Genomic DNA, 27,526 nt, shown 5'->3' on the forward strand with positions numbered 1-27,526 from the left:
TATTTTGTACCATTCTTCCCATTATATGTGAGGGAGAGATGCAAACCTTCTCCACCCCCCCACCCCAAAAAAAACCTCTTATGGAAGGGACAAATGGCGATATGACAATGCAAAGTCGTGGTCTCTTTAGCTTGTGATAGCCCGACTCCAAGGGCTCATCAACACTTCCACTTGTCTCACTCCTTTCCTATGGAAAACCCGCTGCCTAGCTCTAAATCAGAGCAAACATCAGTCCAGAGAAAACCCAAATTGAACTCCCATTGAGTGCTAAAGAGCAGTTTTCCCCAGAGGAAAGCAGCGGAACAAGAGGAAGTTTGGATAAGCCCTGAATATGCTTTGAACTTGACAGCACTTTTAAGGATGTATACCAGGGGCTAGCAGGTCATCAATTGGCAGTCCAGATGTCATACCTGTAGCCCCATCTGCTGGTGTTTCTTGACATCCTGTGCACAGCAAATGACTAGTTTGGCATTGAAACACGTAATAAGGCATGACTAGCTTTTTCCAGCAGAAAACACATCAGGTGGCAAAATGGCATATCGGGATCAAGAAGTAAAGGGAAGGGGGCCCTTTGGAAAAGTGGCCAGCACCTTTCTGTTGAATCTGTTGTTAACCAGAATTTTTATTCTGATTAATAGATTTTCATTACTTAATTTGAACCTTGGTAAGAAAGTGGAGTTTTGGTCAGTGAGCCAAGATGGCTACAAGGTTTTGACAACGGCTTGGATACTTCTTGCTGCGTTCGTAGCCCACCATATCTCTGGGGTTACAGTTAAGGAACACCTTCTTTCTGATTATCACATAGTATTTCTAAGAAAACTTGTTCTAGTGTTCTGAGTCAGAGAAGGAGGGTCTTGGAACCTCAATGCTACTTTCCACCCAGCTCCAATAAAATAGACCCGCATTTGGGTTTTGCTCAATATTGTATGGTGCTACTCAACCGGCCCCACCCTCCCAGCACGTAGGTTGTTGCAAGCTGGCCCCTGAGATCTGACACCCCCACCTTGGCCACCCTCTCCTCTCCCTCTCCCTTCCCCAGAGCAGGCAGCTTGCCTATCCTCCTTGATCTGAAGCTGTTGAATAAAAGGTGTCTACCTGTTGCCATCTATATGCTAATAGCTCTTTGCTATCGTTTTGCGCATCTGAAGCCCTCTGGTGGACCATAGGCGGTACAAAAGGGTGAGTTTAGCTGCCTGCTGGACTGTTTCTCTTCCATTTAAAATGATATATCTATATATATCTCACTATATATATATACATATATACACACACATATATATGTCTCTCTCTCTTTGCTTTCTGCTTGCTTGCATGGGGCTGCAGCTGAGATGATGACCATGAAGTTTCACATCCATTGAATTCTCTCTGAATCGGGGAAACTGACCATGCCACAACTAACTTGCGGTTACTAACACCGCTGCTTCGTACTACCTGCAGTAGCTGTTACAGATGCATGAACAGAGCAGGGGTGGGGAGGGAACACTCCTGTCCATCCATCATGGGGCATGCTGATCAATGAGAGGGAATGGGGCAGAAATCTCTGTCCCATGGTCCCCCACCCCCAGTAGCAGCTGTACTGAGCCTACCTAGCTACATTCTCTGTGGGCGGTATCTGCTTCTGTCTATACAAAATTGCCCATAGCCTGAAAGCGAGGCTCCATCCAGCGCAAGGCCTCAATACTTTGTTGAACAGACTTTCTCCTCTTCTGCCAGGAGGGAAGAAAGGAGTGAGAGCTTCCTGCGCTAGCCTAGGAAGCGCTGGCTCTCAGCACTTCAGGCCAGGAATCAGGAACTGGGGTGCTGGGGGATGAGGGCTCAGCCAAGTTAAACATCATGGGTGGGCGGCCCCTCTAAAGGCACAGGATCCGCCCTTGCCGTTGGCAGGTAGTATGAAGTCTATGGATTTGATGAATACTGATAGCCTAACCGTAGCTGCTGCCTACTGTAGTTCAGAATCTGGGAGAAGCCCCCAGCCTGGATCAGGCAGCCCAGGTCTGACCTGAGAGCAACATGCACAACTGCATTGGCATCATGCAGGCTCTCTTTTCCTTCCATGTCCTTACAAAGCTGACATCTTGCTCCATGAATGACTTCTGAAAGTCAGTGGAAATGTAGGGGCTAAAGAGTGGAGGGCTGGATGTGAGCTGCTGGATTGCAGGACTGGGAAAGAGACTCAGCAGAGCCCTTGCTGCCAATCAGAGCAGGCAGCACTGAGCAGCAAGGAGGATCCGCTGCCTGGCTTACAATCAGGTAGTTTCATGTGTCTGGAGCAGGAGAGCACATGCTTTGCACGCAGAATGTCCATCTCCATCTCCAGCAGCAGCAGTGCTGGGGAAGACCCTGGAGGACCAAGCACCTCATCTTACCTGCTTTCTGCACAGTTACAGGTTATGCTGTCCTTGTTCCTCATTTGTTGTGGGGTCTGTTCTCCACCCAGCCAATCTTGCAGTTTGTTGGGCATCTTGTTCTTGGGACTGCCTCAGATATGAGATTTTATTTCATATATTCTTTTAGTTATATCATTATTTTACAATGTGAACCATATCAGAGTAGCCAGCAAGATTCAATGGCAACATTCCTCCTCGAAGCTGGCAGCAGCGATGAAGAAAATCATCCTTAAGATTTCTTGTATAGCTTTCTTTCCATTCTCTGCTGAGTCCTTTAGTGGCTTAATCATGGGGTTTGTCCACAACTGAGCATTATTGAGCTGTTAATGCACTCCCCTCCCCCGCCCCACATTTGAATTAGTCCACGGCTGCATATACATGAATTTGCCTATGAGGAAGAACTTTTATCTTTCTTGTTCATGTCAGTAAGCATTCCCTTTTGCGTTTTCCCCTGCCTTCTAATTTGCTGATTCAGTTGTGCCGAATAAATACTGACAGGGCATGTGTACAGATAACTGGGCAGGCAATTTTTAATTCTTAGCACACATAGTTTTCTGACTTTGTGCAAATCTGAAGGATCAAAAGAAAATATCTAAGGCTACACTCCTCCATTCAGGAGTGTGCCAGAAAAGAAAACAATTGTATGTTTTCAGCACATACTTTGAGATTAATACTGTTCAGTATTTGGTGCAGATTTTTGTGTGTGTGTGTGTGGTTTGCTTGTACAGTTTTCTGGTTTTGTGCAAATTTGAGAGATCAAAAGGGAAAAAACCACACGGCTGTACACCATTCGGGAGTGCAGTGAAAATAATTAAGAATATGACTGGAAAAGAAATGATGGTATTGAGATAGTACTGAGCATGGAAAGGTGAGTAGCAGAAAGTGAAAATAGATCCGCCCACCCCTAAATAAATAGTTTGCAGTTCCAAGTGCAGTAGTTTGGAGCCCAATTTCCACTAACGTCACATTCCCCCTGTGTTGGGAAAGGATTGGTGTTTGAGGGTAACATCATGTGGATAATACAGATTAAATGGGAAAGCAAACAGCTGCAAACACACAATAAACTCTGGTGTGAACAAACCCACTGATGTTTGTCCAGAAAAAGCCCTATCCTCAAAACAAAACAAAACCACACACCCCACAACAATTCTGAAAGTCTTACATCTCAAGTGGTGACCACATCTTCCCAGAATATGTCTTCCTATCCTGTTGCAGGTGTTGAGCTTGTCACATTTCTTTCTGTGGCTGTCTAGTAGGAGTTTATTAGCTACATGGTAGTTTTTTAATTGGATTAATAGCCATTCCCTCTACTCGGGGAACTCTTTGGCATGTAGTTCTGTGTTGGAATCCTAAAGTTCCCCAGCAAGATAATTTCTCAACGCCACCATCAAAACACCATCAAATACAGTATTTCTCAAGAAACTACTAGAAAGATGTGGGTTGTGGCTGACACCATTGTGTGTGTATGGCTTCACAATCCAGTGATGGAAGTGCATGGATGCTGAGCAAATGGAAGTCTGTCCACTGCCTCAGTACTGTGGGCAAGGAAGACTCCCATTCACAAATGCAAGGCTGGACTGATGCAGAAGAATTGCTTTTGAAAGGGGCTGGAGAGTCACCTCACGCCTATGTGAACACACTTTGTAACAAGTGTGTGTGAATGGCAGGGTCTGTTCACTGCAGTGTGGACACCGGTTTTGGACAGTGGAACCCATTTTGATGCCATTTGACTCTCCCGTTACAAAATCTACTGGCACATTTGGTAATGGTGAGGGAGCTTTCCCTTTTATACAATACCTTTAAAACAGTTGTGTGCTGCCGAGCTGGGATTTGAAAAAAGAAAAAGCAACATGTTTGTTTACTGATTGTCCCTTAAGTTTGTTGATGATGCCATGTTTGGTATCCTACAGTAAAAAATGCCACTGCACCACCTCATTCTCTCCCTTCGCCTGGCAATTTTTACAGGGCTGCAAAGTGAGGAGAATTCCCAGCATGCAAGGGGGACGTGGGGTGTCTCTCAGTTCAGCTAGGCCTTAAAGGTAAAGGGACCCCTGACCATTAGGTCCAGTTGTGACCGACTTTGGGGTTGTGCACTCATCTCGCTCTATAGGCTGAAGGAGCCAGCGTTTGTCCGCAGACAGCTTCTGGGTCATGTGGCCAGCCTGACTAAGCCGCTTCTGGCGAACCAAAGCAGCACACGGAAACGCCATTTATCTTCCCGCCGGAGCGGTACCTATTTATCTACTTGCACTTTGACGTGCTTTCAAACTGCTAGGTTGGCAGGAGCAGGGACTGAACAACGGGAGCTCACCCCATCACGGGGATTCGAACCGCCAACCTTCCGATCGGCAAGTTCTAGGCTCTGTGGTTTAACCCACAGCGCCACCCGCGTCCCTATCATCCAGGCCTTAGAGGCATGATAAATAGCTTCAGGATTGTGTCCATGGAGCAGCCCCATAGCACAGCTTGTGAAGGGAGGTGTTAGGACAGCTGCTCTGACAGGTAGAAACAGTTGCTGCTAGGACTAGGCACCTAGGGGGTGAGCAAAGAGAAAACTCACAGTGCTGATGAGAGAGGGGGACATGAGAGTCCAGAGCCTGGGGCTGACTCAGAAACACATAAAGGCAGGCACAGTAAGAGAGAGCCCCCCAAAGTGCTGAGAGGGAGGCCTTGCGGCAGGAGGCAGAGTCTTTCCTAGTAGTAAGTGCAGGCAGCCACTTCCCAACAAAAGCCATGAAAGCTGCTACATTTGGCCATCAGCTGAGCATCTGTAATATGGATCTTTGCTTTGCAAAGGATCTTGATCTGACAGCTGACCTAAAAGCATTCTAGGGGGTGAACCCCAAAATACCATTTTAGTTATTCAACTATGTTCTATTTAGGCGGGTGGAGGAGAGTCCAATCAGGTCCTTCAGTAATTTTGCAGATTTGTCGAAGGGAAGTGAGAGCTTTAATCTCACTGGCAACCACAGGGCACTTCCACACAAATCAGCACCAAATCTGGACTTGCCATGGCGCACCAACCCTGTAAGATAACCCAGAAGCAACAGGTGTCCCATTCTCTTTTTGTCTCTCCCTCTCCTTGCTACCAACCATGTATGTCACTTGGGGCATAGTCTAGGATTCCCACTTCTCTCTGTTGATCTCAGGAGTAGGAAAACAGCTAGATGAACTCCCAAGTCTCCTACTTGACAATTCCTGCTTTCCCAGGTGCCTTAACAACAGTTTTATAGTCCAATGTCGGGAGATGGATCACCCGCCGTTGAAGGTATCCAGGATTCAGAAAAGCCCAGGAATCCAAATCAGCAGTTTTATGCAAAATGAAAATATAAAATAGGGAGTGAATATGCAGATCAAAATGGAGATAAAAACACTATGCTAGAATGTTGGATGATGATGATGATTTTATTTATACCCCACCCATCAAATAAGTTTTACTCAGCATAGGCTGTTGTTTCTACTTCTGTGTAAGCTGCCTTGAGTCCCTGTCAGGGAAAAAGGTGGGATATAAATAAATATAATAATGAAAATTAATGGTCCTAACTTAGCCATGTCTATTGTTTCAAATGGATCTACTCTGCCTGGGCATTCTGAGCCAGGGACAAAGGTGTGTGGAGGTGTGGAATAGGAGCCACCTGTGCCATGGTCCGTCCCTTCAGGGAGAATTGGGTGGTTGCATGTTCAGGTGGCTTTGGGCACCTGTTTTTAGCATGGTTCATGTCAGCCCAGACCCACTCCTGTGCCTCCACCTCCTCCTCACGTTGCAACCCCCAGGACTTCTGCTTCAGGCGGCCTTGACCATCTCTGCTACTTTGATTTCCCCACAAGAGCAAACAAGAGAGAGCTGCTGCTGCTCTGCCCTCCTATACAAGGCCACACCTGCTGCGGCTGCGACTGCCGTTGCTGTGCATGTGCGGGACACACTCACACCTCTGAATGCTGCTGCTGCTCCTTCCCAGTTGCCATGAGAATTTGTACAGCCCCCATTCACCTCACAGCACAAAGCGCTCACACAGCTGGCCTCTTTCAGTTAGAAGCTCTGAGGCAGGCCTAGTCTGGCTTCTCTTGTCCAGGTCTCTGTCCTGGTTCAGGAGTGGGCAAATGCTGCGCAGCTGCTTTTGCCATGACAAGGAGTCACAAAGCATAGGAAGATTTTGAGGTTTGAAACCTGGGCCTAGCCTAATAACCCATCGATGAGTATGTATATGTGTGTGCATGCATAAGCCTCAGAGTCAGTGTGATCTAGATGAAGCCTCTGGATTGGACAGACATAACGTAAGTCCTGGGACTCTGGGCTTTCTTACTCTGCCTGCTCAACAGAGCACTACGGTCTGCCTGCTCCAGCTCTCAGTTCCAGTGACTGACCTCCAAGGCATCTTTGGGCTTGAGAATATGCACTGCTGGTCTGGATACAGGAATAGCTGTCCACAGCTCTGACCTGGAGTGGAGAAGCCTTAGCTGGGATCTGATCTGTAGTTCAGCATGGCTGTTTCCAGAGCTCCTGCAATGGGGTTTCATGGTTCCTCTGCCAGTGGTGACCCTTCCATACTAGTGCAATGGTGCTCTGGCACTGCCCTGTGAGCTTTGCACAGGAATGGGGTCCTGGCCCCTTCACTTGCACACAGGGCATTCCCTGGAAGCAGTGGAGGAGGGAAGCATGTAGCTCAGCTGTGTGAGACATTTCTAATTGGGAAAGGGGTGGGGTTTCCCGCTGGCAAGGCAACACTGTCTTGGCCCCACAGCTTGGGGGCTGCTCAGGGAACAGCTGTCATAGCTGTATAAGGGGTTCCTTGCACTTTTGCATGTCAAAGCAGGCTTAGCTGTTGCTGCCATTTCATGTTAAAGAAGAAAAATGGGCAATTGGCAAAAAAATATACATACTATGTTCAGTGAGTAAGTTTCCTTACATGTACAGCCCTCTCATGAATATGGTTGAATAAAAAAGACCTCTCTAGTCAAAGTGTACATCTTAACAGCTCCATGAAGGACATGTCTGAAGGGTTCCCACAGGCAAACCTTTCAGAGCTGCTGTTTTCACAGTTCTCTATTGAGTGGGGGGTAACCAACATGGTTCCCCCACCCAATTTTGCTGGATCCCAACTCCCTTCATCCCTAACTTTTGGCTATCCTGGCTAGGGGGAATTGGAGTCCAATATTTTCTGAAGGGCAACCCATTGGCTGTCTCTGCTGTGCAGCTTCCTCGGGTGCAAAGATAAATTTTCCAGATCTGGGAGTGGTCCCACTGATAGCAGCATCTGTATTTAAACAGGTTGTAGTATATTCATTGCTATATTCAATAAGGGTGACTGAGTACTGACAATAGTGTGTTTTGGTAAGTATGTCTCTTACTATGTTTGAAACCTGATTAACCACTAGCCATTTATATGTGACACTGGATTTTTGGTTTCTTCTGAAGTCTCATCAGTTTCCCAGTTCTTGTGCCACCTTGAGAGTGCATAGTTAGATGGTGTCTTTCTTTCTTTCTTGCTTAACCTGGACTTCTCATGCCTTGGGCAAATCCAGCATCTCCCTGCAGCATCAGGGCCTGAGATCCATCGGTGAGGTGGAAACAACACCAGGGAGAGACTTTCAAAGGTCAAGAGTGAGGCTAAAGAGAATGGTGGATTTGTTGTTGGAAAGCCAATCTGGGGTTAAGCGCAAGAAAGCCACCCAAGGAGGCAGGGCAGGTGGGAGCACAGAGAGAAGCCAGTAATAGGAGCAGTAGGAGGAACTGTTGAGAAACTCTGAAAGGCTGGGAGGGAGGGAAACAGCCAGCAGACAAATGCCTTTCACTACACAAAGAAGAGGGATAGGAAGAGGAAGTTTGGCCTGGAATTAGGCTGGGGAGGCCCTGTTGAAGAAGGGAGGGAGAAAGGGTTGCTGCAGCCCAGTTCTCAATAAGTCCATGTGACTTAAGACACCCGTCACCACTTGTCTAAACTTGTCCAAAAGAGCAGGGATGAGAAAATAACGCATCACATGTGGTCTGCGTCAAGGCAGCCACAGCCACCATTTCCAAAGTAATCTTGTTCCGTTTGCCTCTTTCAGGAGCTGAATTCTTTCGAAGTACAAATCAGTGTGTTAAGTTGCAGGCCACATGCTCTGGGGTGTCTCTCTTATTGGGCCTTCTCTCTCTTTTTGCTTTGCAACCCAAATGAGAGATCTGGAAAAAGGGAGGAGCCCCCATTTCCCAAATTTCCCACGAGCCATTACTGCTCTAAGAGAAACAGGTAACTGATTCTAAAGTCCCACCCTGGGGCTCCACCCACTCCACTGCCACCCTCTGCTCCTTTTCCTTCACCGGTCAGTTTCTGACCTTTCGCATTGCCCCAACCAGTTCTGCTGTCCACTTCATCCAGCATTTCTTTGGCTGGGCATTTTGGAATCCGCTGTGATGCAAGACAGCTTTGCAATGTGCTTTTTACTCACTCAGCCATTTCTCTGCTCTTACAAAGTTATTTTCCCCGCCTAACTAGACCTAACTCATTTTGCTCACAATATCGTCATCTGAAGTTGGGGTGGGGAGGTGGATAATTGGGCAGAGGGCTTTGTCCGCAGGTGGCTTTTCAGGGCTTCTGCTTCTGCCATTGCTTCTTCAATATGTTATGCAACCCCCTTGTGATTCATCAAAGAAAGCAGCAAAGGAAATTCTCTGCTTGGAGGGGGAGTGAGGCATCTACTTGGCCGCGGGGTGTGGGGGTGTGACCACATCCTTTATTGAAAGGATGCACAGTGAAAGTGTTTCTAGTTTAAAGTTCTCAGCTGCATCCATATCATCTAAATTGTAAATGAAGCTTCTATCCCACAAATAAGATGTTCTGGGTGCTACTGGAAGCAACCGCCCAACCCTCATCAGATTAGAATGGGGAAAGGAGATGGAAGATCCGACTCAGTATTCTGCTCTGTGTGGGGCTTGTTTAACTCTATGGTGTCTGGATGTCTGCCTCTATTGTAGTGTAATCTTCATGCCTCGGGGTTTGACCACTAAGTGTACAAATACCCACTCCACTTTTTAGACTTTTCAACTAATCAGGGTGTTTTCAACTATATTTGCTACTGTATCTTGTAGTTGATTCCTGTGCTTCTTCATCAGTAAATCACAGTGTTCTCCACGGTGCTTACACGGGTGTAAGTGTGAATAGGATTGCACAATGAAACATTGGAGAGAGTGGGTGGAAGGGATATTTTTATGCCTATCCATTTGGGAGGAGAAACATGCCAGTGTCTCCTATTCAGAATGGCCTAAGTGGTCTCCAGACTTCCTTCCTACTGCTGCAGAAGATTGGGGGATAGGTTTGAGGGTGTGCATTCCCCTTCCATGGAGTGCTGGCTAGGCCTGTTGAGCCTCACCACCATCTCCATTGAAATGGTAGGATAGTTCGAGAACATAGCCAAGGTCTGCTGGGATGGGAGGCCTTTTTCTGAACATATCCCAAAAAAGTCAAAGTGCTCTTCAAATGTTTGCAGCTTAAAGTTTTTTGCAAAATAAGAGAAAATAGCAACACAATCAAAAGCAAGTGGGAGCAATATTAGGAGATTTGACTAATGGTATATAAATTTTGCTGAATACGATAAATTGGAATATTGGGTCTTTTGCAAAACGGGGAGAAGTGTCTTTGCATCGAGGAGGAAGGAGAGGAAGGATGCGATTTTGGCTGGTGGCGTCATGGTTGTATTGAACCTGCAATTTCATTAGCACTATATATTATCGATTTAGTAGTCTGCACATAGTTGTAAAACTGGATATAGTGTTTCCAACAAAGCATAAAATTATTTTAAACCTACCTGTGTTTGAAACAGTAACTCAAAGCAAGTTAGTATCACTCCCCTGCCCCAGCACCCACACAGAAAAAGGGGCCTGATCCATCTCTAGCCCAACCTGGTTGCAGGCAGCCAGCAAGCCTAGACAGCAAGGAGCCACCCATCTATCGCCAACACATCCATTACATCAAGCTGAGTCTGCACAGGTATATGGAGGTGAGGCTCACGTTAAATGCCACTGTTACATCTTGTCACGTCAGAAACTGCAGCTCTAGAGTGTACATCCATTTCAGCTAAGGAGCATCACAAAGCTCTTAATACCTCAAGAGTCAACAATTGTCTATCCATTAAGTAGTTGGTCTGGTGTTTAAACCTCAGCATTCAAGCAAGTCAGCCACCTGATTTGGTCCCAAGGAAGGTGTTGTGTAAATTTCTAGATGACATCTGTACTCGCGCAAATGTGGAATGTGGCGAGAATCCGCATGCATTTTCCAGACAATGGCAACTGGTCTCCACCAGTCCAGACACTGCATGCTGATGATGACAGATGGTGCCAACAAAGCATGACTTGCATCCCCTCCACTCCAGCAGAAGTGCTCTGTTAGCCTAGACTTTGCATGACTCAGCATGTCTGCAAAGGAGCCACCAGCTTCGATTGATCATGCATGTCCTCAATGAGACCCCATAGCAGGTGGGTCTTCTACCTCAGTGAATGAGTCCACAATGGGAAAATGTGGGCTTTGCATGGGAAAAGCACGCCTGGCCTGACACATGTATCTCCTCTTTCTGAATTTAACATGTCTATTACCTCAACTCACTGTGAACATGGTGTGCCTACTTGGCCAGGTTGCAAGTCAAGAGAGAGGTGGGAAGACGCTTGACAAAAGGGCTTTGTGGACAGTGACAAGAACTATAAAAGAGAGGGAAAGGTTTCTAGCTTCATGGGACAAAAAAAGGAAAGGTCATTCCAACCTCTGTCTTGGCCAAGGAGCCAGTTGGGAAGCCTGGCGGGCCAGTGTTATCTCCAACAGAGGCACATAAAGAGAGAAAAGACAGGATAAGTCGATCACCAGGAAAAGTTACTCGTCTGATATTTCACTTGGCGCTAGACAACTTGCCCATTGCTTCAACCAGTGGAAGTGCATTGCTAGATGATATTTTCATCCCTTCAGCATGCTCACTGTCCAGCAAAGATGGCCAAGCTGGTTGTGAGCAGGTTGTCTGACCCCACCTTGAAATGAGCATCATTATTGGTCTCATGGAGAGTTCCTGTGCATACCTTGAACTCCCACATATGCAACAGAAGGTTCAGGAGAAAGGCTGGTCTTTATGTTGAACTTATCTTGGCCAGTTGTTGACCAGAGGCGGGGCTGAGGGAGAGACAAGAAGCCCTTGCTATGTTGCTACCACTAAGTACCTGTACCTTTTACGTGTAGCTGGTCTGAAGGGGCAATCCAGATCAGGAATCTTGCTTGGTGGGCAACAGGGAATTTGGGCGAAAACACCTGTTTGCTTAGATGAGAGCTTTATTCCTCCATGCAAACTGCAGGTATAGGGTCCTGATTGGGATCGCAGCAGAAGGCAAAGGGTTAAAAGTACACAAACCATTACATGCTACCTATTGGGATTCCGATATGGATCAAGCACCACCACCCCTCTGGATTATTTTTTTAATGTACATTTAAATGTTTTTTATTTAAACAATTCATTTATATACTACTTAACTACAATAGTCTAAGCAGTTTACAAAAATGCAATACAAAAAGTATAAACCAGTTAAAACTATAAAATCAAACTTCAATTAAAAGACCAGCTGGGATTAAAAAAATATTTTTAGTAGATGCCAGAAGTTCAGTAGGCAGGGGACCTGTCTGACTGCAATTAGGAGTTTCATAAAATTGGGCCCACGCTAAATGTGTGGCTACATGCATCTGAGCCACATGGGACTGTTAACAGTGATGCCCCCCAAAGACCTCATTGATCGAACAGGGATATAAGGGATTAGGCCATCCTTCAGGTGTCTTGCAGCCAAATTCTTAAAATACTTTGTAAATTAATACAAGGATCTTGAAACTGGCCCAGTTGCGAATCAGCAGCCAGGTTGTGGGGTTTCCTGCTTGGCAGGGGGTTGGACTCGATGGCCCTTGTGGTCTCTTCCAACTCTATGATTCTATGAGTACAAACTTGAGCACCAGAGGTTTGTGCTGGCAACAGTCAGACCCCCAACAAGTCTAGCCACAGTGTTTGGCACCAGCTGAAGCCTCTGGACAAGGCCTAAGGGTAGCTCCACGTAGATGCATTGCAGTACAGTAATCAAATATTGAAGCTTCCAATGCATAAATCACCATGGCCAGACTGTCCCTGTCCAAGAACGTCTGTATCTGACACACCAACAAGGCTGGTAAAAGACATTCCTAGCTCCTGAGGCCTCCTGAGCCTCTAGGGACAAAGGTGGATCCATAAGCACTCCCAAACTGCAAGGCTGTTATTTCAAAAGAAGCATAGCAGTATCCAGAACAGGTGACTGGCATATATTCTAGACATGGGAACTACCAGTCTACAGATAGATCTTCTGTCTTTTCAGAGTTCAAGCTATTCTTCCCTCCCCCCCGCCCCAGCTTTTTCCTAGAAGCTGCTTCAAATGACACTTGCCTTTTGGGACTACTGGATACAGTTAATTTCTTTCTTTTCTTAAATTATTGGTGAAATATGGGAGAAAAATGAGGTGGTTACTTCCTCTGCCAAAAAATAAAAATAAAGAAATGCATAATGCCTTTTCGTTTTTCACACCAAGGGTTTTGGAAACAGAAACGTCATACCTTTCCCCCATTTTCCCTTTTCTTTCATTTCAGAGCGAAAGAATTGAAAAAGGCCAAGGAACTTGAAGAAAGAGGCGGCGGCGGCAGCATCCCGTAGCAATGTGACATTGCTTTTCAGACTGTTTTCATTTTCTGTTTTTAGCAGAAACATGCAACAACTACAAAAAAAATATTAAAAAAAAGAAACTGACTGCAGTGCCGAGAATTTCGGCTGCAGGATTTTAATGGTAATGTTTAGTCATTACATTTGCACTTTCATGGACAACTTTTAATTTGTTCAGCAAGACATCTTGGAACTCAAATCTTTGGTTGGATCATGGGGGGGAAAGTGACACCCGGAAGGCGTTTTCATGAGTTGCTTCGTTCCTCTCAAATATGAAAAAAAAGAGAAGCAATTAATTATCCTTTTCATATAGGGCTGTATTAAAACAAAACAAACAATGTGTGGAACTGTACAAATAATAATACCAAAAAAAGCAAAAACCCCACAACCCAAGAATGCTATTCCTGCACCTGTCAATCATCTCCAAGACCCGGAACCGTTGGGATTCCCTGTGGAAAGGCGCTGCTCACCTTCCTTCCGTCTTGCACGGGGCCTCCATCTTCCCTCCTCCATCACCTCCTTTGCACACCTGTGTCTTTTTGTTCTTCATCGAATCTCTCTCTGCAACTTTTTAGATCTGCTGGTTTTAAATGTATCCCGTGGGACTTTTCCCAGAAAGCTGTCAGTGTTTTTAAGGCAAACGGGTATTTTGCAAGAGGGTGGGGTGCGGGGCGGGGGAGAGAGAATGGGTGAGCAGCTCAAGCAAAAAGATCCTTTTGGTTCGGTGGTTTTCCTTTTTCTTTCTCTCTGTCTCTCTGTCTCTCTCTTGTGCTCTCTCTCTCTTTCTCTCTCTCTCTCTCTTTCTCGAGCCTTCAAGTATCTCAGCTGCCATATGCACTTCTCATATTTGGCACTTTATTTTCTGGCCTTACTTCACGCAAGATTTTTACTTCTTTAATAACAATGATGATTTGTAAAGCATTTTGGTAACCTGCAGACCTCTTGTTCGACCGAAGAGTCACATGCAAATAAGCTGACTGGACATTTCTACCACCGAAGGGAGCGAGCAGTCGGGTGCTGCATTCCGGCCAGTAAATCTCTTGTTTTGGCTATTTCATCTCAAAAAAGAAAAAAAAGAAAACCTAGGCAGTTTCTGTACATAGAGAGAAGGTAGAAATGGAAATGAGAAATAAATATTTGAAAGGGAATATATTGATTAATTGCTAACTATTTTATTCACAAAGGGTCAATAACTTGGCAAGAGAAATTTGCGTATTTGTATAGTTTTGTCTGAATGAACGAGAAGAGTGTGGATGTTTGTACATATTGTATATACTAAAACAGATGTGCATGAATTCAAGGACAAAAAGAAGACATGAAAAAGCAAAGCATTAGTGGCTTATGGTCTGTAAAATGAAACAAAAAAAACTTTATTTCACTATAAGAAACTTTATTTTAAATGTTCTTTAGAAGAACATTTTGCTAACGCATGACTAAACTGCAGAAGCAGAAGAGCTAAAATGTATTTAGACTTAGGAAAAAAACGGCAAAGTAACATTACTTTTAAAAAAAGAGTTATGTTTACATTTGATTTTGGCTACCAGGAGTTTATTTAAATTTCTTTTAACCTTCTTGGTTACCTTTTTAATATTTTATTTAATTTCTCCTTTTTTGCCAATGGTGCCAAGTAAAGTGAATGCTAATATTGCTTAAGAAAAATTAAGTTATTTTGCAAAGCAGATAATCATAAGAATACAAAATTGTATCTAGCTTAACACCATACACTCTCACTCCAATAAAGAACACTTAGAATGAACATAAAATAATAAAAAAATAAAAGAAAAAGAAATAGTATGAAAGTAGAAAAAAATATGTTTCACATATCCATATTTCCTGCTGGAAGTCAGACAATGTACTAAAAATTGCACAAAATTTTAAAAAAAGAGTAAAAGTTTAAAAGATGCAAGCAGGTTTTGTAGGGGTGTCATGGTATATTGCTATTTCCACATAGACAGGAGCCAAAGAAATCTGTTTTAGAAGAGTCATTTCGATATGGAAGCTGATGTGAAATGTAGACGCTGGGAAGTGGGGTGAGGGGTGAGGGGGTGGGCAAATCTTGATTTTTGAACTACACTCCGCTGCGCCTGAAGTCAGATGGATTATTTTGGCTTTTGACTGGGTGTAGCTCAGGTCAGAGGTGGCGGTGGGGGTCCGCCAGCCTGCCCGTCCAGCTCTGCCTGGCTACCTCTGTCCATCCCGCACGCCTCCCCCCCCCCAATGCCCTGTATCCTGCTAGTGCCAGTTGAAACGTTGCCAGTGGGTTGGTCGCTTGGCCTGGCCTCTCTAGGCGTTTTGCTTTATGGAAGAGTAATTGTTCTTGCTTGATCCCAGCCACCAGATGCAATGTGTAGTCTTTGCTCAGAGGCTTGTTGTGAAGCCTAAAAATACTCACAATTCTGTGAAGCTTTTAAACTGGTGTCTTTATAAAAGAAGAGTTAAAACACACAAAGATTGTGGCAACAAAAGCGAAAAGAAAGACAAAAGCCAACCTGGGGTCAGAGCTCTCCGTGCCTTTTCTCTCATTGAAATTGTATATCTCTCTCTTTCTCTTTTTTTAATTCCTTTATTTCACTGCCAAGACTGAAAAATAACTGCGGTGTGTGTGCTGACGCTCCTGCTTAGACCCCTCTGTACGTTTGTTAAGTGCTGTTTTGTGGCCCAGTTCAGTAAAGGGGGGAAACACAGAAAAGCCCAAAGCTGGGCAGGCGGGCAGAGGAGACCTCAGCTCCTGCTGCTGCCCTCTCAGGCCAGCCCTGGGCTTCCTGGGCCCTTTGCACAGGGGGGCAAAGAGGAGCAAGGAGCCAGAAGCGGGCGCCAACTTGGCAGCACCCTCTGCTTGCCATTTTCAAACGGTGCGCTTGTAGTCTCATTTTGGGCTGACCCTTGTTGCTTTCGGTCCTCACCAGTCACGACCCTGTGGCGATTTTGGGAGCCTGTCCCCTCCGTTTGTCCTAAAAGGGGGTTCTTCAGAGTCAGGGCTACCTTGAGGTGTTTCCGCTTCAACCCTTCCAGATCCGCAGGCTTGGTGTTGTGTTGACCGAGTGTCAGCCTGGCTCTCGGGGTGCTGCCAAGGCTGGAGCAAGAAGCCCTTGCTTGGGACCTACAAGGCAGGCTGAGGGTTACAGCTGTCATTTCCCCCCTCCCCTTGTTCCTCAGAGAGCTCCAGGTGGGGTCCTTGTTGGAACAACCTGTGTGTTTATTCCAGTTTGACACGTGCCAAAAGGCCTTGCTGAATCAGGGCCATCACCTTTGGGCATATCAATGACCTCGGGCATGTTTGGTTTGAGAACGCTCCCAAGACAGTATATCAGTTTTTTTAAAATAAATAAAAATATTTTGCTTGCCCTTTCCTGGGTTGCGGGACTCAGTTAGAAACAGGAAGACCCCACTCGGGGCCACCTTCCTGAATCATCGAGGTGCCTGAGCGCCTGAGTCCAGGACCCTCTTGTATGTCTCCCCAAAACCCAGAATTGCTCCTTTGTGTGACATCACGTGTGAAACGAACGATCCTGTGTGAACGAAATAAAGAATATAACATGAACCCCCTCTATGGTTGCACGCTTAATGGCAGTTCCACACAGCAGTTGGCGCCCAAACAGAGGGGAGGGGGGGTCCCCGAGACTTGCATGTAAACCTAGTATAGATGTCTCTTTTTGTAAGTTTTATTTTTGTAACTGTGCATGTTAAAAGCATCACTGAATCAATGGATCTGTTGAAGAACTCAGCTGCTGGAACCATGCAAAATGTTTTGAATTGCCCTTAAAATATGGAAAATGTTTTCTGAATGCTTTATATTCTTTCTGCTGTAAATTAAAAATGAAGAAAATTTCCCCACTTGAAGTCTGTTCTTTTTTAAGATATGCATGTATTAATATAGCTACTCCTATTTCAACGGACAGGGTTGCCACTGACTAGATCCTGCTCAGAGTAGACCCACTGAAATCAATGGACCTAAGTTAGTCATGTTCGTTAACTTCAGTGGGTTTACTCTTGAGTCAGGCTAGCCTTGGATAAAACTCACTGTCAGGTTTGGGCACCTGTTCAGGAGTGCAAAATGGGCATAAGTGTTCCATAAACAGTTCCAGTTTTGTTAAATTCCATATTTATATTCCAATTTCTTCCTCACTTTTTTTAAAAAAAAATGCATTCCAGGAAAGGTTACTGTATCATAAACGTAGAGAAAAACTTTGATATAAGCAAACCGTGGGATCCCATCCCCCACCCCCATCATCCGAATGAAATCCGCTCTCAATCCAAACCTTTTAAATCCTTGTAGCTGTGTTCGTTTTTGCATTTTATCATCTCTAGCACACACCTGTAGTTTAAAAAAAAAACCCAATTAGCAGGATAACCTGTTCTTCCAGGAACGCGATTGGGGGTCGTGGCAGCCAGATTGCTCCATGCACCCAGTGCCTTTGTCTGCCCTCACATTCCATGGGGAAGCAAGTGCCAGGCAAACTGTGGATGGGAGCCAGGTTCCTCTTCCAACCAAAGAGAAACGCAGAAAATGCAGATTATCTGTCTCTCTTCATGGTGTCGGGAGAAGCGTCCATCTCCTGGCACACAGGAAACTAGAAGCCAGCAGCCCTGCTCTTTCTAGGCAGCAGATACAGGCAACAAGTGCAGGTGATCAACTGACTGCTGACCCTCCCCACCCTGCCGCTTGAGGCAACTGTCGGTGGGCCGGCCCTGCAAGACAGCAGTCTGTTGGCCTGTCAAAGTCCTCATACCATCAGGAAATTTCCTAATGTTTCATTTAAAATGTTTCAAGCCCTGTGGTTCATGGCATTCCCACTAGAGTAGCAGGTGGAGAATCTATGATGTGGTTCCCATCATTTCTGGGCATGTTGATGGTGGTGGTTCAACAATATCTGGAGGTCTGCAGGACCCCCCATCCTCCAGCTCTGAAGCAACAGAAAACAAATTGACTCTGTCCTCTAACATTTTAATATCATTTCCTGGCTAGACATACCCAACACCTTTCCTCATTGGACCTGTTCTCCAGGCCATACCTCTCAAAATAATCAGTGCTGTTCTTCTGGCATTACAGAGGGCTCCAGCAATTAAGATTCTCAGTAGTATTTTGTACATGCCAGGCTTGAATTGCCCTCAGTGCTCTTTTCCATGCTGAATCACAGGAAAGGCTTTTGCAATGCAAATGCACTTTCTGCCCAGCCTAGGCTAGCTTTCCATTAGCACTGCAAAGGCCACGTCAGAGCTGCTTCTGTGTGGAAATACTCTCTGGGCTTTGGAAGACTGGCTGAGTGACAGGTTGTGCCGTGAGTCAGCCATCTTACATATGTGCCCAGGTTTTGCCTACCTTCCATACTGAACTCTACATTTATCTCTGTTGAAATTTGTTTTGGCCACTTCTCTGTCTTCTTGTTTCCGTCTTCCAGTGTTTTAGCTACACCACCCAGTTCGGTGTCATCTGCAGATTTCCATTTCTTTGTTCAGTCATTTATAAAGGTGTTAAGCAACAGCACACCTAGGTCCAAACCCTGCGTGGCACTCTTCTCCAGGTAAACAAAGAGGCATTTGTAAATGCTCTTTAAGTACAGTTCCTTAGATACCAGTAGATAACAAGTGTAATGGGGGGAAATTGTCAAAAGCACTGCTGAAGTCAATATGCAGTACTCCAATGTCCACAGCATCCCGCTGATCTACCAGACTAGGGACTCATCAACAAAAGGAGATGAGCATAATCTGTCATGCCTTGTTCTAAGAACATAAGGCAAGTCCGGCAGGATTAGGCTAAAAGGGGACCATCTGATCTAGCATACTGTTCTCACAGTGACTGGCCTGTGGGAAGCCTACAAGCAGGACACAAGCAAAAGGGCACTCTCCCTGCCTGTGGCTTCCAGCAACCAGCATTTAGAAGAATTATGAATGCGCCTAATCCTCTTATAAAGCCATCCAGGTTGGTGACCATCACTACTTCCCGAGAATTCCTTGTTAGCCCGTTTGTGGCCACAACCTTTCTCTAAATCAAAAGCAGGCAGGGTCCGGTCCCGCCCAACATGCCCACCTGCCGAAAATCCTTAATAAAATATTTTTAAAAAAAAAAACATGCCCACCTGCCCAGCACTAGGCATCATATTTGGCATCAAGCGTGGCGCAGGTAAAAACGTGCCCCCCCATCAGGTACTCCCAAATGCAGCCGGTGATGGGCTGCTCCGTTCTTAACTTGAGCGGATCTCCTCTGAGTAGGACGAGCACCGGAGGCTCACCAGCCTCCCTCCAGCGCAATGCACTTAAGAACATACAGTAAGGAGAGCCCTGGTGGATCAAGCCAGTGGCTTATCGAGTGCACCGTCCAGCGAAGCAGTGGATAACCCGCAAGTAGGACCCGAGCGCAAGAGCCCTTGTCCCTTCCTGTAACTTTCAACCACTGCCGTTTAGATGCATTGCTGCGCCTGGGAGCGGGGAAGAGCCATCGTGCCTAGTAGCCTTCCAGTCACGGCCGTCCAGGGAAAGAAGACGCCACAAATCAAGAGTTTCCGAAGAAGCCCTAAGAAGAGACTGACGGGCGCCGCGGCCAGCGGGTTCAGAAGCCGTCGGCTGAGCGCGCTCAAGCGCTTGCAAGGCTTCCCTGCTGCTCCTTGCCGTCGGGCGGGTTTCCAGCTCCGCGGGTTGCGCTCTCGGAGGCGCCTAGCTGCTTCCCCTTCCTCCGCCTCCTGCTCCTGGGGCTGGGGGCTTTCCCCGGCCGGCGGGGCGGAGCTTCCCAGGGCCCCACCCAGCGGCCGCGCCTGCAAAAGTTGCAGCCCGAAGCGGCAACAGCAACAGCCCGCGGAGCAGCAGAAGTTCTTCGGAGAGAGTCGCTGCTGCGCCACCACCAGCCCCAACGTCACCATGTGAGCCCCGTTCGCAGGCGGAGGGGGACCGATCCTGATCTGGGGGCGGTGGGCGGGCGTCGGGGCTCCCCGCTAGCTGCCCTGCTTGGGGCGGCGCCTCCCCGGCCTTAGGCCCCGGCCCGCAGCCCGGTTGCTCTCCCTCCCTTTCGCTTTTGCACCCCGGCGCGCTGGCCCGTCCCGTTGCTCCTGGCCGCCACGGAGGGTAGTGAAAGTCGGCCGGACACTCTCTCGTTTCTTTTCCTGGGCTTGCGTGGCGTGGGCAGAGGCGCGGCCTCTAGGCATAGGCAGAGTGCCTTCGGGGACGCGTCTCCACCGAGGCACAGAACGGCTGCAGCCCTAAAGTGGCCCGCTGCCGAAGTTGCGTTCTCACGCCTCTCCAAGGCTAGTCCTCCTCGGAGTAGACGCTACTGGCTTAAGTGCATTAATTTCACTGCGCCTGCTCCAAGTAAAACTTTTTGGGCAGCAGCCCCATGTCTACTTGGCAGTAAATCTCCTTGAATTCCATGCTGGGTTAGGGCGGAAGCCTTAAAGGAAAGGGATGCAGTACCGTGCCTGTTCCCTTGTAAGGCAAGCGAAGAGTAATCTTTCAGGCTTTCAGTATGGAGGGGGAAATTGGAGCTAAATTTGTTTGGGGGCTCAGCCCCTATGAATCACGGTGCTAGCGCTCAGGAGCCCTGACGCTCTCGAAGAATTAACCACAGGTTGAACTTGAGCAATGTCACCACTTTGCAAGGGGTGTTGTATATTCTAATTTTCTTTTGAAAACAAAGTGTTCCCTGTTGAATTTCAAGTGGTTCAGGGTGAGCATGTGGGATACAGGTCACCCTATGAAATGAGGCTCTCCCTTTTCTTCTGGTGCCAGCTGTTAAACAGCTGTTTCCCTTGCCCACCTGGACCAGAATTCAGCTGGGAGGAGATTAGTATAAATCACACATTTGGGCTGAAGGGGCCCAACTTGGCACAATGGCTCCGTGCCATTGAAAACCAACCAACCAGTGGGGCACCAGGAAGAGTCAGCTAGACTCGCCAACCTGCCAAGTCCTTTCTCTTACCAGTACTGCTGGGCAGAAACACCCCAGTGAATTTCCAAAACTCATTTTCGGAAGGAGATGGTTGTTCAGCTGTGAAAGTGAAAGAGGCTTTCAGTGCTATCCCATGTTATGTTGACTGTGGCCCTCCCTTGGGAAATGGGATTGTTTCCCCTCACTGATGGTCTTCAGATGCTTGCAAAGTCTTTATTTATTCACCCAGGCCTTTAGGAGTTAAATCCCCAGGGACCCAACCATTGTACAACCATTAGACTGCTTTTTTAGAAGCTTGTGCCCTTAGGTATTTTAATGGCAGTGTGAATTAGTTTGTGTTGATGGCTTTAATTACATTTTGCTCCTAACTGGGTGGAAAAAGCAATATAAAACTTGCATAAATGCTACTCCTAAGCAAGCCACAGTCTGACTAATGGGGCTTTCCTGCCTAATAACTGTGTCCCAGGATTGCAGTTAAAAATGGTTACAAAGGAAGGGTCAGCCATATTGGACACTTTTGGAGGTTGTTTATCAGTTTACATGGATAGGATTTTACACCATTCTGTTTTGTTATAGGGAGACCTGCACACAACACTGGAAGTTTCACACATTAGCAGTTTAAAGTAAAACCTCCATCAAACTTAAAATAGGATTTTCTTGCATGTGTACGTAACACTTGTGTTAGGGACATTTGGGGCAGCCCCCTTGGTCAACTGCAATGCATGCCCTTCTGTTAACAAGAGAGTGATCAGTCTGATGGATCGTGCCCTTTCAAAACTGGTTGCTTCCAGACAGGGCCGTCTTTAGCAGATGCGACGCCGGGGTGCAAATATCAGCTCAACACCCCCAAATTAATACAGATGGGGGGTGAAGCTGTGCACTACCAGCCATTGGGGGTGGGCAACTCTCCCCCATGCCGCTGTGGGAGAGCGATCCCTGCAGAGGATTGGAAGTTGCATGCCCACAAGCCATATGGTTGGTGGGGCGCAGTTGGGCATGCAGGGAACGGGGAGGCCGCTGGCAAAGCCACACAGCTCCCTGGGGCGCCCCTGAGAGGCCAGTGCCCTGGCGCGATGCACCACTAAGCCCTATGGGAAAGGCAGCTCTGCTTCCATAAGTTTTTTGTGGGGGGTGTTGCCCTGATAATTTAGTTTTTGGGTGGGGATTTGATGCAAGAGAAACAAACCTGCAAACTTTAAAGGACTTAGCTGTTATGGGCAAATCATCACATCCTGTCTTTGAGCCTGTTGTGGGTCTGGTGGTGTCACTGTGTTGACAGCTTCCTGGGAACTTGCGGTGGCTTTCCCTTATTACAGGGGTGAGCCCTGTTGGACTCCCAAGACCCATCAACCACCCCCAGCATGATAGGAGCCTCAGCTGGTGCCCCCCTCCTGACACTTTGCCTTCCACTTCAGTATCAGAAATGGCACCTAGACTGAGATTTTAATAACATGCAAGTGTCTTGACACTTAATTGGCAAGAAGATATGATTCAGCCATGAGCTGAAATCCCAAAGACAGTGAGGTCTAAGAGAGCTAGAGGTCACTTCCTGAAACTTTAAATCACTGGTTTGTTTTTTTTAGCAGCTAATCCTTCAGTTTGAAACTTTGCACTCTCAAATGCTGCTGACATTTGTTTTCATTTTTCCTTCCCGCAGTGTCCATCTTTTGGAAGCTGGTTTTAATTTTTAAAGGTGTAAAGGTTTGGGGTTTGGTTTTTTTTTTAAAAAATGAAATCTGGTGTTTTTAACTCTAAATGCTAATTCTGAGCTGCTTTCAAGACACCATTTGGTACAATGGACACGAATCTAAGAAGCAACACATGCGGGGGGAATTCTTTACCACTGGAATTCTGTCCTGGCCAAGCACACAGCAGGCCGTGATAACCTGACTGTTGCCTCTGACTTGCAGGTCAACCAGTGGCCCCTCAGGGGCTGCCTCTGCCCCAGGCAGCAACCGGCTTCAGAAAACCCAGAACCAGGTGGATGAGGTAGGTGTGGCACCATTGTGGCTCCCCTGAGCATCCCTGTGTGGCGAGGTTCATCTGTCTCTTGCAAGACATGAGCAAAGCTGGCCATCATCTGCCCTCTTCCTTCCTCTTCTCTTTGGCTGCACTGCGTGAAGCTGCAGCGAGATGCATACTGTAGACTACCTACTCTGTGGGGGTGGGGGGTAACCTTCAAGAGGGGGGGGTGTCTAGCTGGTGTAAACTTACTGTGGCTTCTAAGTGCCAAGCAACTTGGCACCCTGTTGTGGTTTTCCTGTTTCCAGAGGGGTTCAGTTTGACCGTCTGCTGCCGTGAAATCAACAAAGGGTATTGTGTGGCCAACTACAATTTATTACGGCACAAACCAGCCTTCCAGATGTTCGTCACCTCCCAACTCATCACTGGATGCTGGGTTTCGGGGTCCAATACCATCTGGAAGGCACGAGGCTGTGGGCAAGGCTGGCCCAAGCTTTCCTCTGCTAGTGGACTTAATCCATGGAAGTATGTACACAGAGACCCCAGCTGCTGAATCTGGCCAAAGGGGGCCCATTCGACTTCCAAGGTATGACTGTATATACAGTCATGCCTTGGGTTATAGATGCTTCAGGTTGTGTTTTTTGGGGTTACGGACCCACCAAAACTCGGAAGTACTGGAATGGGTTACTTCCGGGTTTCGGTGGTTGTGCATGCGCAGAAGTGTTAAATCGTGCTTTGCATATGCGCAGAAGCACCGAATCGCAACCCGGGCGTGCGCAGACGCACCACTGCGGGTTGTGAACGCTGCAGGTTGCGAATGTGTATCCCACACGGATCACGTTCATAACCCAAGCGTCCACTGTATATGTAAAGAAATGATAGAGGCATGCTAAGAATCATTCTGACTTCTCAGGTGGTGGATATCATGAGAGTCAACGTGGACAAGGTTTTGGAAAGGGATGAGAAGCTGTCCGTGCTGGATGACCGCGTGGATGCCCTGCAAGCCGGAGCTGCCCAGTTTGAGACAAATGCTGCCAAGCTGAAGAGGAAGTACTGGTGGAAGAATTGCAAGGTAACTCTGACTGGGCGGCAGCAGCCTTCGCCAGCCTGGGCCCTCCAGGGGGTTTGCAATACAGCTGAGGTCCAGAACATCTGGAGGGAATTAGGTTGGCAGAAGATACGGGGTTCCCCCTGAGTCCCTGGACAGCTGCAAAGGATGACTGAGGGAAACTGAAGACCTGTAGAGGGTCAGGAAAGGGACACCAGTGGGAAGTTTATTTTCTCCGGTTCCAGAGGGTAGGGCCAACCCCAATGGCTTCAGTTAAAAGAAAGGGGATTCCAACTAAACATCTGGAAGAACTTTCTGACAGTAAGAGCTGTTTGACAGTGGAACGGACTCCCTTGGAATGCGGTGGGCTCTCCTTTAAGTAGAGGGCAGATGGCCACTTGTCATGGAGCCTTCAGTTGAGATTCCTGCTGCAGGGTTTACCCTTGGGGTCCCTTCCAACTCTACAATTCTATGATTATGTGTTTTACTCCCTGTTAACTAATGCACACAATTTCCCAGTTCCTGAATGTTTGTTTGTTTGTTTGTTTGTTTGTTTGTTTGTTTGTTTTGGTAAAAATATATACTGCTATATTATATTGACCGGAATCCTTGTATTAGTAGGCTGCTACTTCTCAAAGAAATTCACAGTTCCCAAATGATGTTAAATGCCAGTATCTGTTGAGTGATTGCAATTAGACAAAACTAGGATACTAGATTAAACTTGGAAATTATGGTGGTGGCTCGCAGATTTAATAGTTCTGCTCTGTTTCTCTCTCTTGGCAGATGTGGGCCATTCTGATTGCAGTGGTGGTCGTTCTCTTAATCATCATCATTGGTAAGCGTTTTGAGTCCTGGTTAGGCATGGAATATCGTCGACCAACCTTCGCCAACATGTTTCCCTGCAGTTTCTTTGGACTACAACTCCCATCAGACCTTGCAAATATGGCTGTGGCTGATGGGAGTTGTAGTCCAAAACACCTGGAGGTTAGCAAAAGCATCCATAATCAGATAGAGGCCTTGGAATTGGAGACCCCTTGCTTCTTAGCCTGGGACTCACTGATATATTGGACCTCTCTGCTTCATTTGCCATTTGTGCCCCTGAAAAACGTTTTCAAAGAAAGAACTTGTGATTCTCCGTTGGAAGGCCACTGGTAATGCAGTCCAGTGGCTTTCTTCTGTCTGTCTCTCTCGGGATTTGCAGTAAAGGGGAGCCAGGTATTATATATTCTGTTCCGATCCCAGTGGACCCGCTGCAGACTGAGATCTCTTCTAAAAGGTGTGTAGAAGCCCTACAAGATAGTATTTCCCCAGGTACATTGATCTAGTAGTAACGCTGCTCAAATTGGAAGATCTTTTAGCTCTTCTCAGTCGCTAGGCTAAGGAGCAAGGAGGGGCTCCCAGATATTGCTGGACTCTCATCACCCTCAGCCAGCATGGCCAATGGTCAAGGATGATTGAAGCAGCAGTTCAGCAGCCTCCAGAGGGCTACCTCTGTTTTCAGGAAAAAGAGTTCCCTGGCACTGTGGAATAGCTGCCACAAATGCCTCTGTGCCCTGATTCATGTACAAATTGACTCAAGACTGTGCAGATAACTTTCTGGTTTGATGGCTGTTGGCTTCATGCAGTTGGAGTCCCAACAACATACGGTTTGGGAGGGTAAAACTGCCGCCCCAATTCCTTTTGTTGAGTTTGTTCTTAATGGGAAGTGAACGGCAAGTGCTTTGCATTTTGTGGTTGCCAATTTTGCTAGTTGCCCAGTGTCAGATGATGACCACTTTTTATAAAGGGAACACTCTTCAAATATAAATAGTTTTTAAGGTATCCTTTGATTTGAAGCATAAAATCATGTTTCTTCTCCTGACCCCTTGTGATTATTTTTTTATAATATATATATATAGTTTGGAGCGTGTCCTCGTGAGCCTTTTGAGGAAACCCTGGAACTTGAAGCAGTTTTCAACAAGAACATCAGTCTCCTCCATATCAAGCTTTCCTACGGGTGCACAAATCAAACGTTTATTTTGGATAGAAATGTTAACTTTGTAGCCTATAGACAAATGTGCCCTTATTCAAATGATGTGCTTCAACTTGTAAATGCTGTTGCAGTTGGCTGAGACTGCTAAGACCTGTATGAGTGAGGGTGAAACATCTTAAGGCTTGGGGGTATCATGATCTATACTGAAGCTGTGAGTTTCTGGGTGGGTTTTCATAGATCATGGGTATTTTTTATCTGTTTCACCTCCTATACCTGGACAGGGAAGGAAACTAGCTTTCATTTGTGCTTTCTCGAGAATTTTTTTTTCTCTTGTGCCATTTTGGAATCATTGTTGCCTTAATTAGATAATATCTCCTAATTGGGTGGGGAGCAACCATGAAACTTGCACACTCCAAGCACTTAAGTGCCAATACACCTTTTTGCAGTATTTGGGACAAAACACTGTGCCTTCTGCTCGTCTCGTCGTAAGCTGTCATTCCTCAGTGCCTTTTGCCTGGACCCGAACAAATATTATAACAGTATTTTTGAAAACATATTTCTGGTTGAATTTAACTAACGTTTCGGCATTGGGGTTTTTTGCAAAACTAAAACCAGCAAGAAAAGCTTCCTCAGCATACCAGCAGATAATATTATCTGTTTGGGAAATGAGGGTCAAAAGCAACCTTGAAAGTACTTTTGACTTGCATCTCATGTTGCTTAGGGTGGTCCATGCAGATGTTGGCTGCCCTCCTTGAGAGATTTTGTCAGAGAGTGCTTCTGTCCTCTTCAGTGTGCCAGATACTCTGGTGTGTCACAGCTCTTCATGAGCCAAGCAGTGTGTGATTGTGTGCCTTCTGGGTGATTCATTTTCGCTTCCCACCCACCCCCTTGCACCCTTCTCACAACACCCCACCCCTTTGGGTCTTCTGTTCTCCTTGTCGCCCTCTACTTATGAGCAAAAACTGCATATATGAATGAGACCGGGTCTGTACTGTTTACCAGCATTGCCAAACATGTAGTCCTCGGTTCCTTGCCGATTCCCCGCCCCCTTTTGTACACATTTGTTGTTCAAATTGCTAGAAAACTAGAGTTTTAAAGGGGTGGTGAAGATGAATGAAGAATAGGTTGGTCTGCCTTAAAGAACTCCAAGCAAAACCAAATTGGCAGGCACTTTATAAGGAGTCTTTTTCTTGAAACTTGTCCTGCGATAGTTGTTAACCTGCTAGTTTTAAAGTGAAGGTGGAATATACGTTGGGAGGGTAAGAATTATGGTAATGATTTCAAAAATGTTAGATTATTCAGGTGTTATCAATCCTCTTACTGTATAAAATGTTATTAAAACATTTCTTTAAACTTCAAGCTTAACCAAACACTGGATGTGAATTTTGCCTTGTAAGACTTGCCAGTGCCTTGACTGAAATTCAGCATTGTTTTGTGTATATGTGTGTATGTCTTGGCCAGGATGCAAAGCTTCACACAACTTCCTGGCACTATTAACAGGGCAAAGAGAAGCCTTCTTTACAACTGCTTAATAAAAATGGATTATAAGTCGCTTCTGGTATGCATTCTTTTTTGTAAAAGTAATAAAGTAAAAGTGG

General features: G+C 46.3%; 2 protein-coding genes across 4 annotated transcripts in view; both read left to right on the top strand.

Moving 5' to 3' along the window:
• The window catches only part of CAMTA1 (calmodulin binding transcription activator 1), a 724,612-nt gene extending 707,708 nt beyond the window's left edge, over positions 1-16,904 (top strand). For 2 of the 3 annotated variants that reach the window (XM_082229744.1, XM_082229745.1), the window contains 2 exons: positions 1,149-1,179; positions 13,001-16,904. In XM_082229744.1, the coding sequence (XP_082085870.1) occupies positions 1,149-1,179; positions 13,001-13,033 (64 nt within the window). In that variant the 3' untranslated portion in view covers positions 13,034-16,904. The remainder of the gene's footprint in view (positions 1-1,148; positions 1,180-13,000) is intronic. The other variant, XM_082229743.1, reaches the window with a different exon arrangement.
• Positions 16,905-19,457: 2,553 nt separating this feature from the next.
• On the top strand, positions 19,458-27,298 carry VAMP3 (vesicle associated membrane protein 3). The gene is made up of 5 exons (XM_082230567.1): positions 19,458-19,924; positions 22,857-22,935; positions 23,822-23,980; positions 24,740-24,791; positions 25,855-27,298. Exons 1-5 carry the CDS (start codon positions 19,473-19,475, stop codon positions 25,872-25,874), a joined length of 762 nt encoding a protein of 253 aa, XP_082086693.1. The 5' UTR covers positions 19,458-19,472; the 3' UTR covers positions 25,875-27,298.
• The last annotated feature ends 228 nt before the right edge of the window (positions 27,299-27,526 follow it).

Source organism: Podarcis vaucheri (genome assembly GCF_965113315.1).
Source record: "Podarcis vaucheri genome assembly, chromosome: 7".
Taxonomy (NCBI): Eukaryota; Metazoa; Chordata; class Lepidosauria; order Squamata; family Lacertidae; genus Podarcis; species Podarcis vaucheri.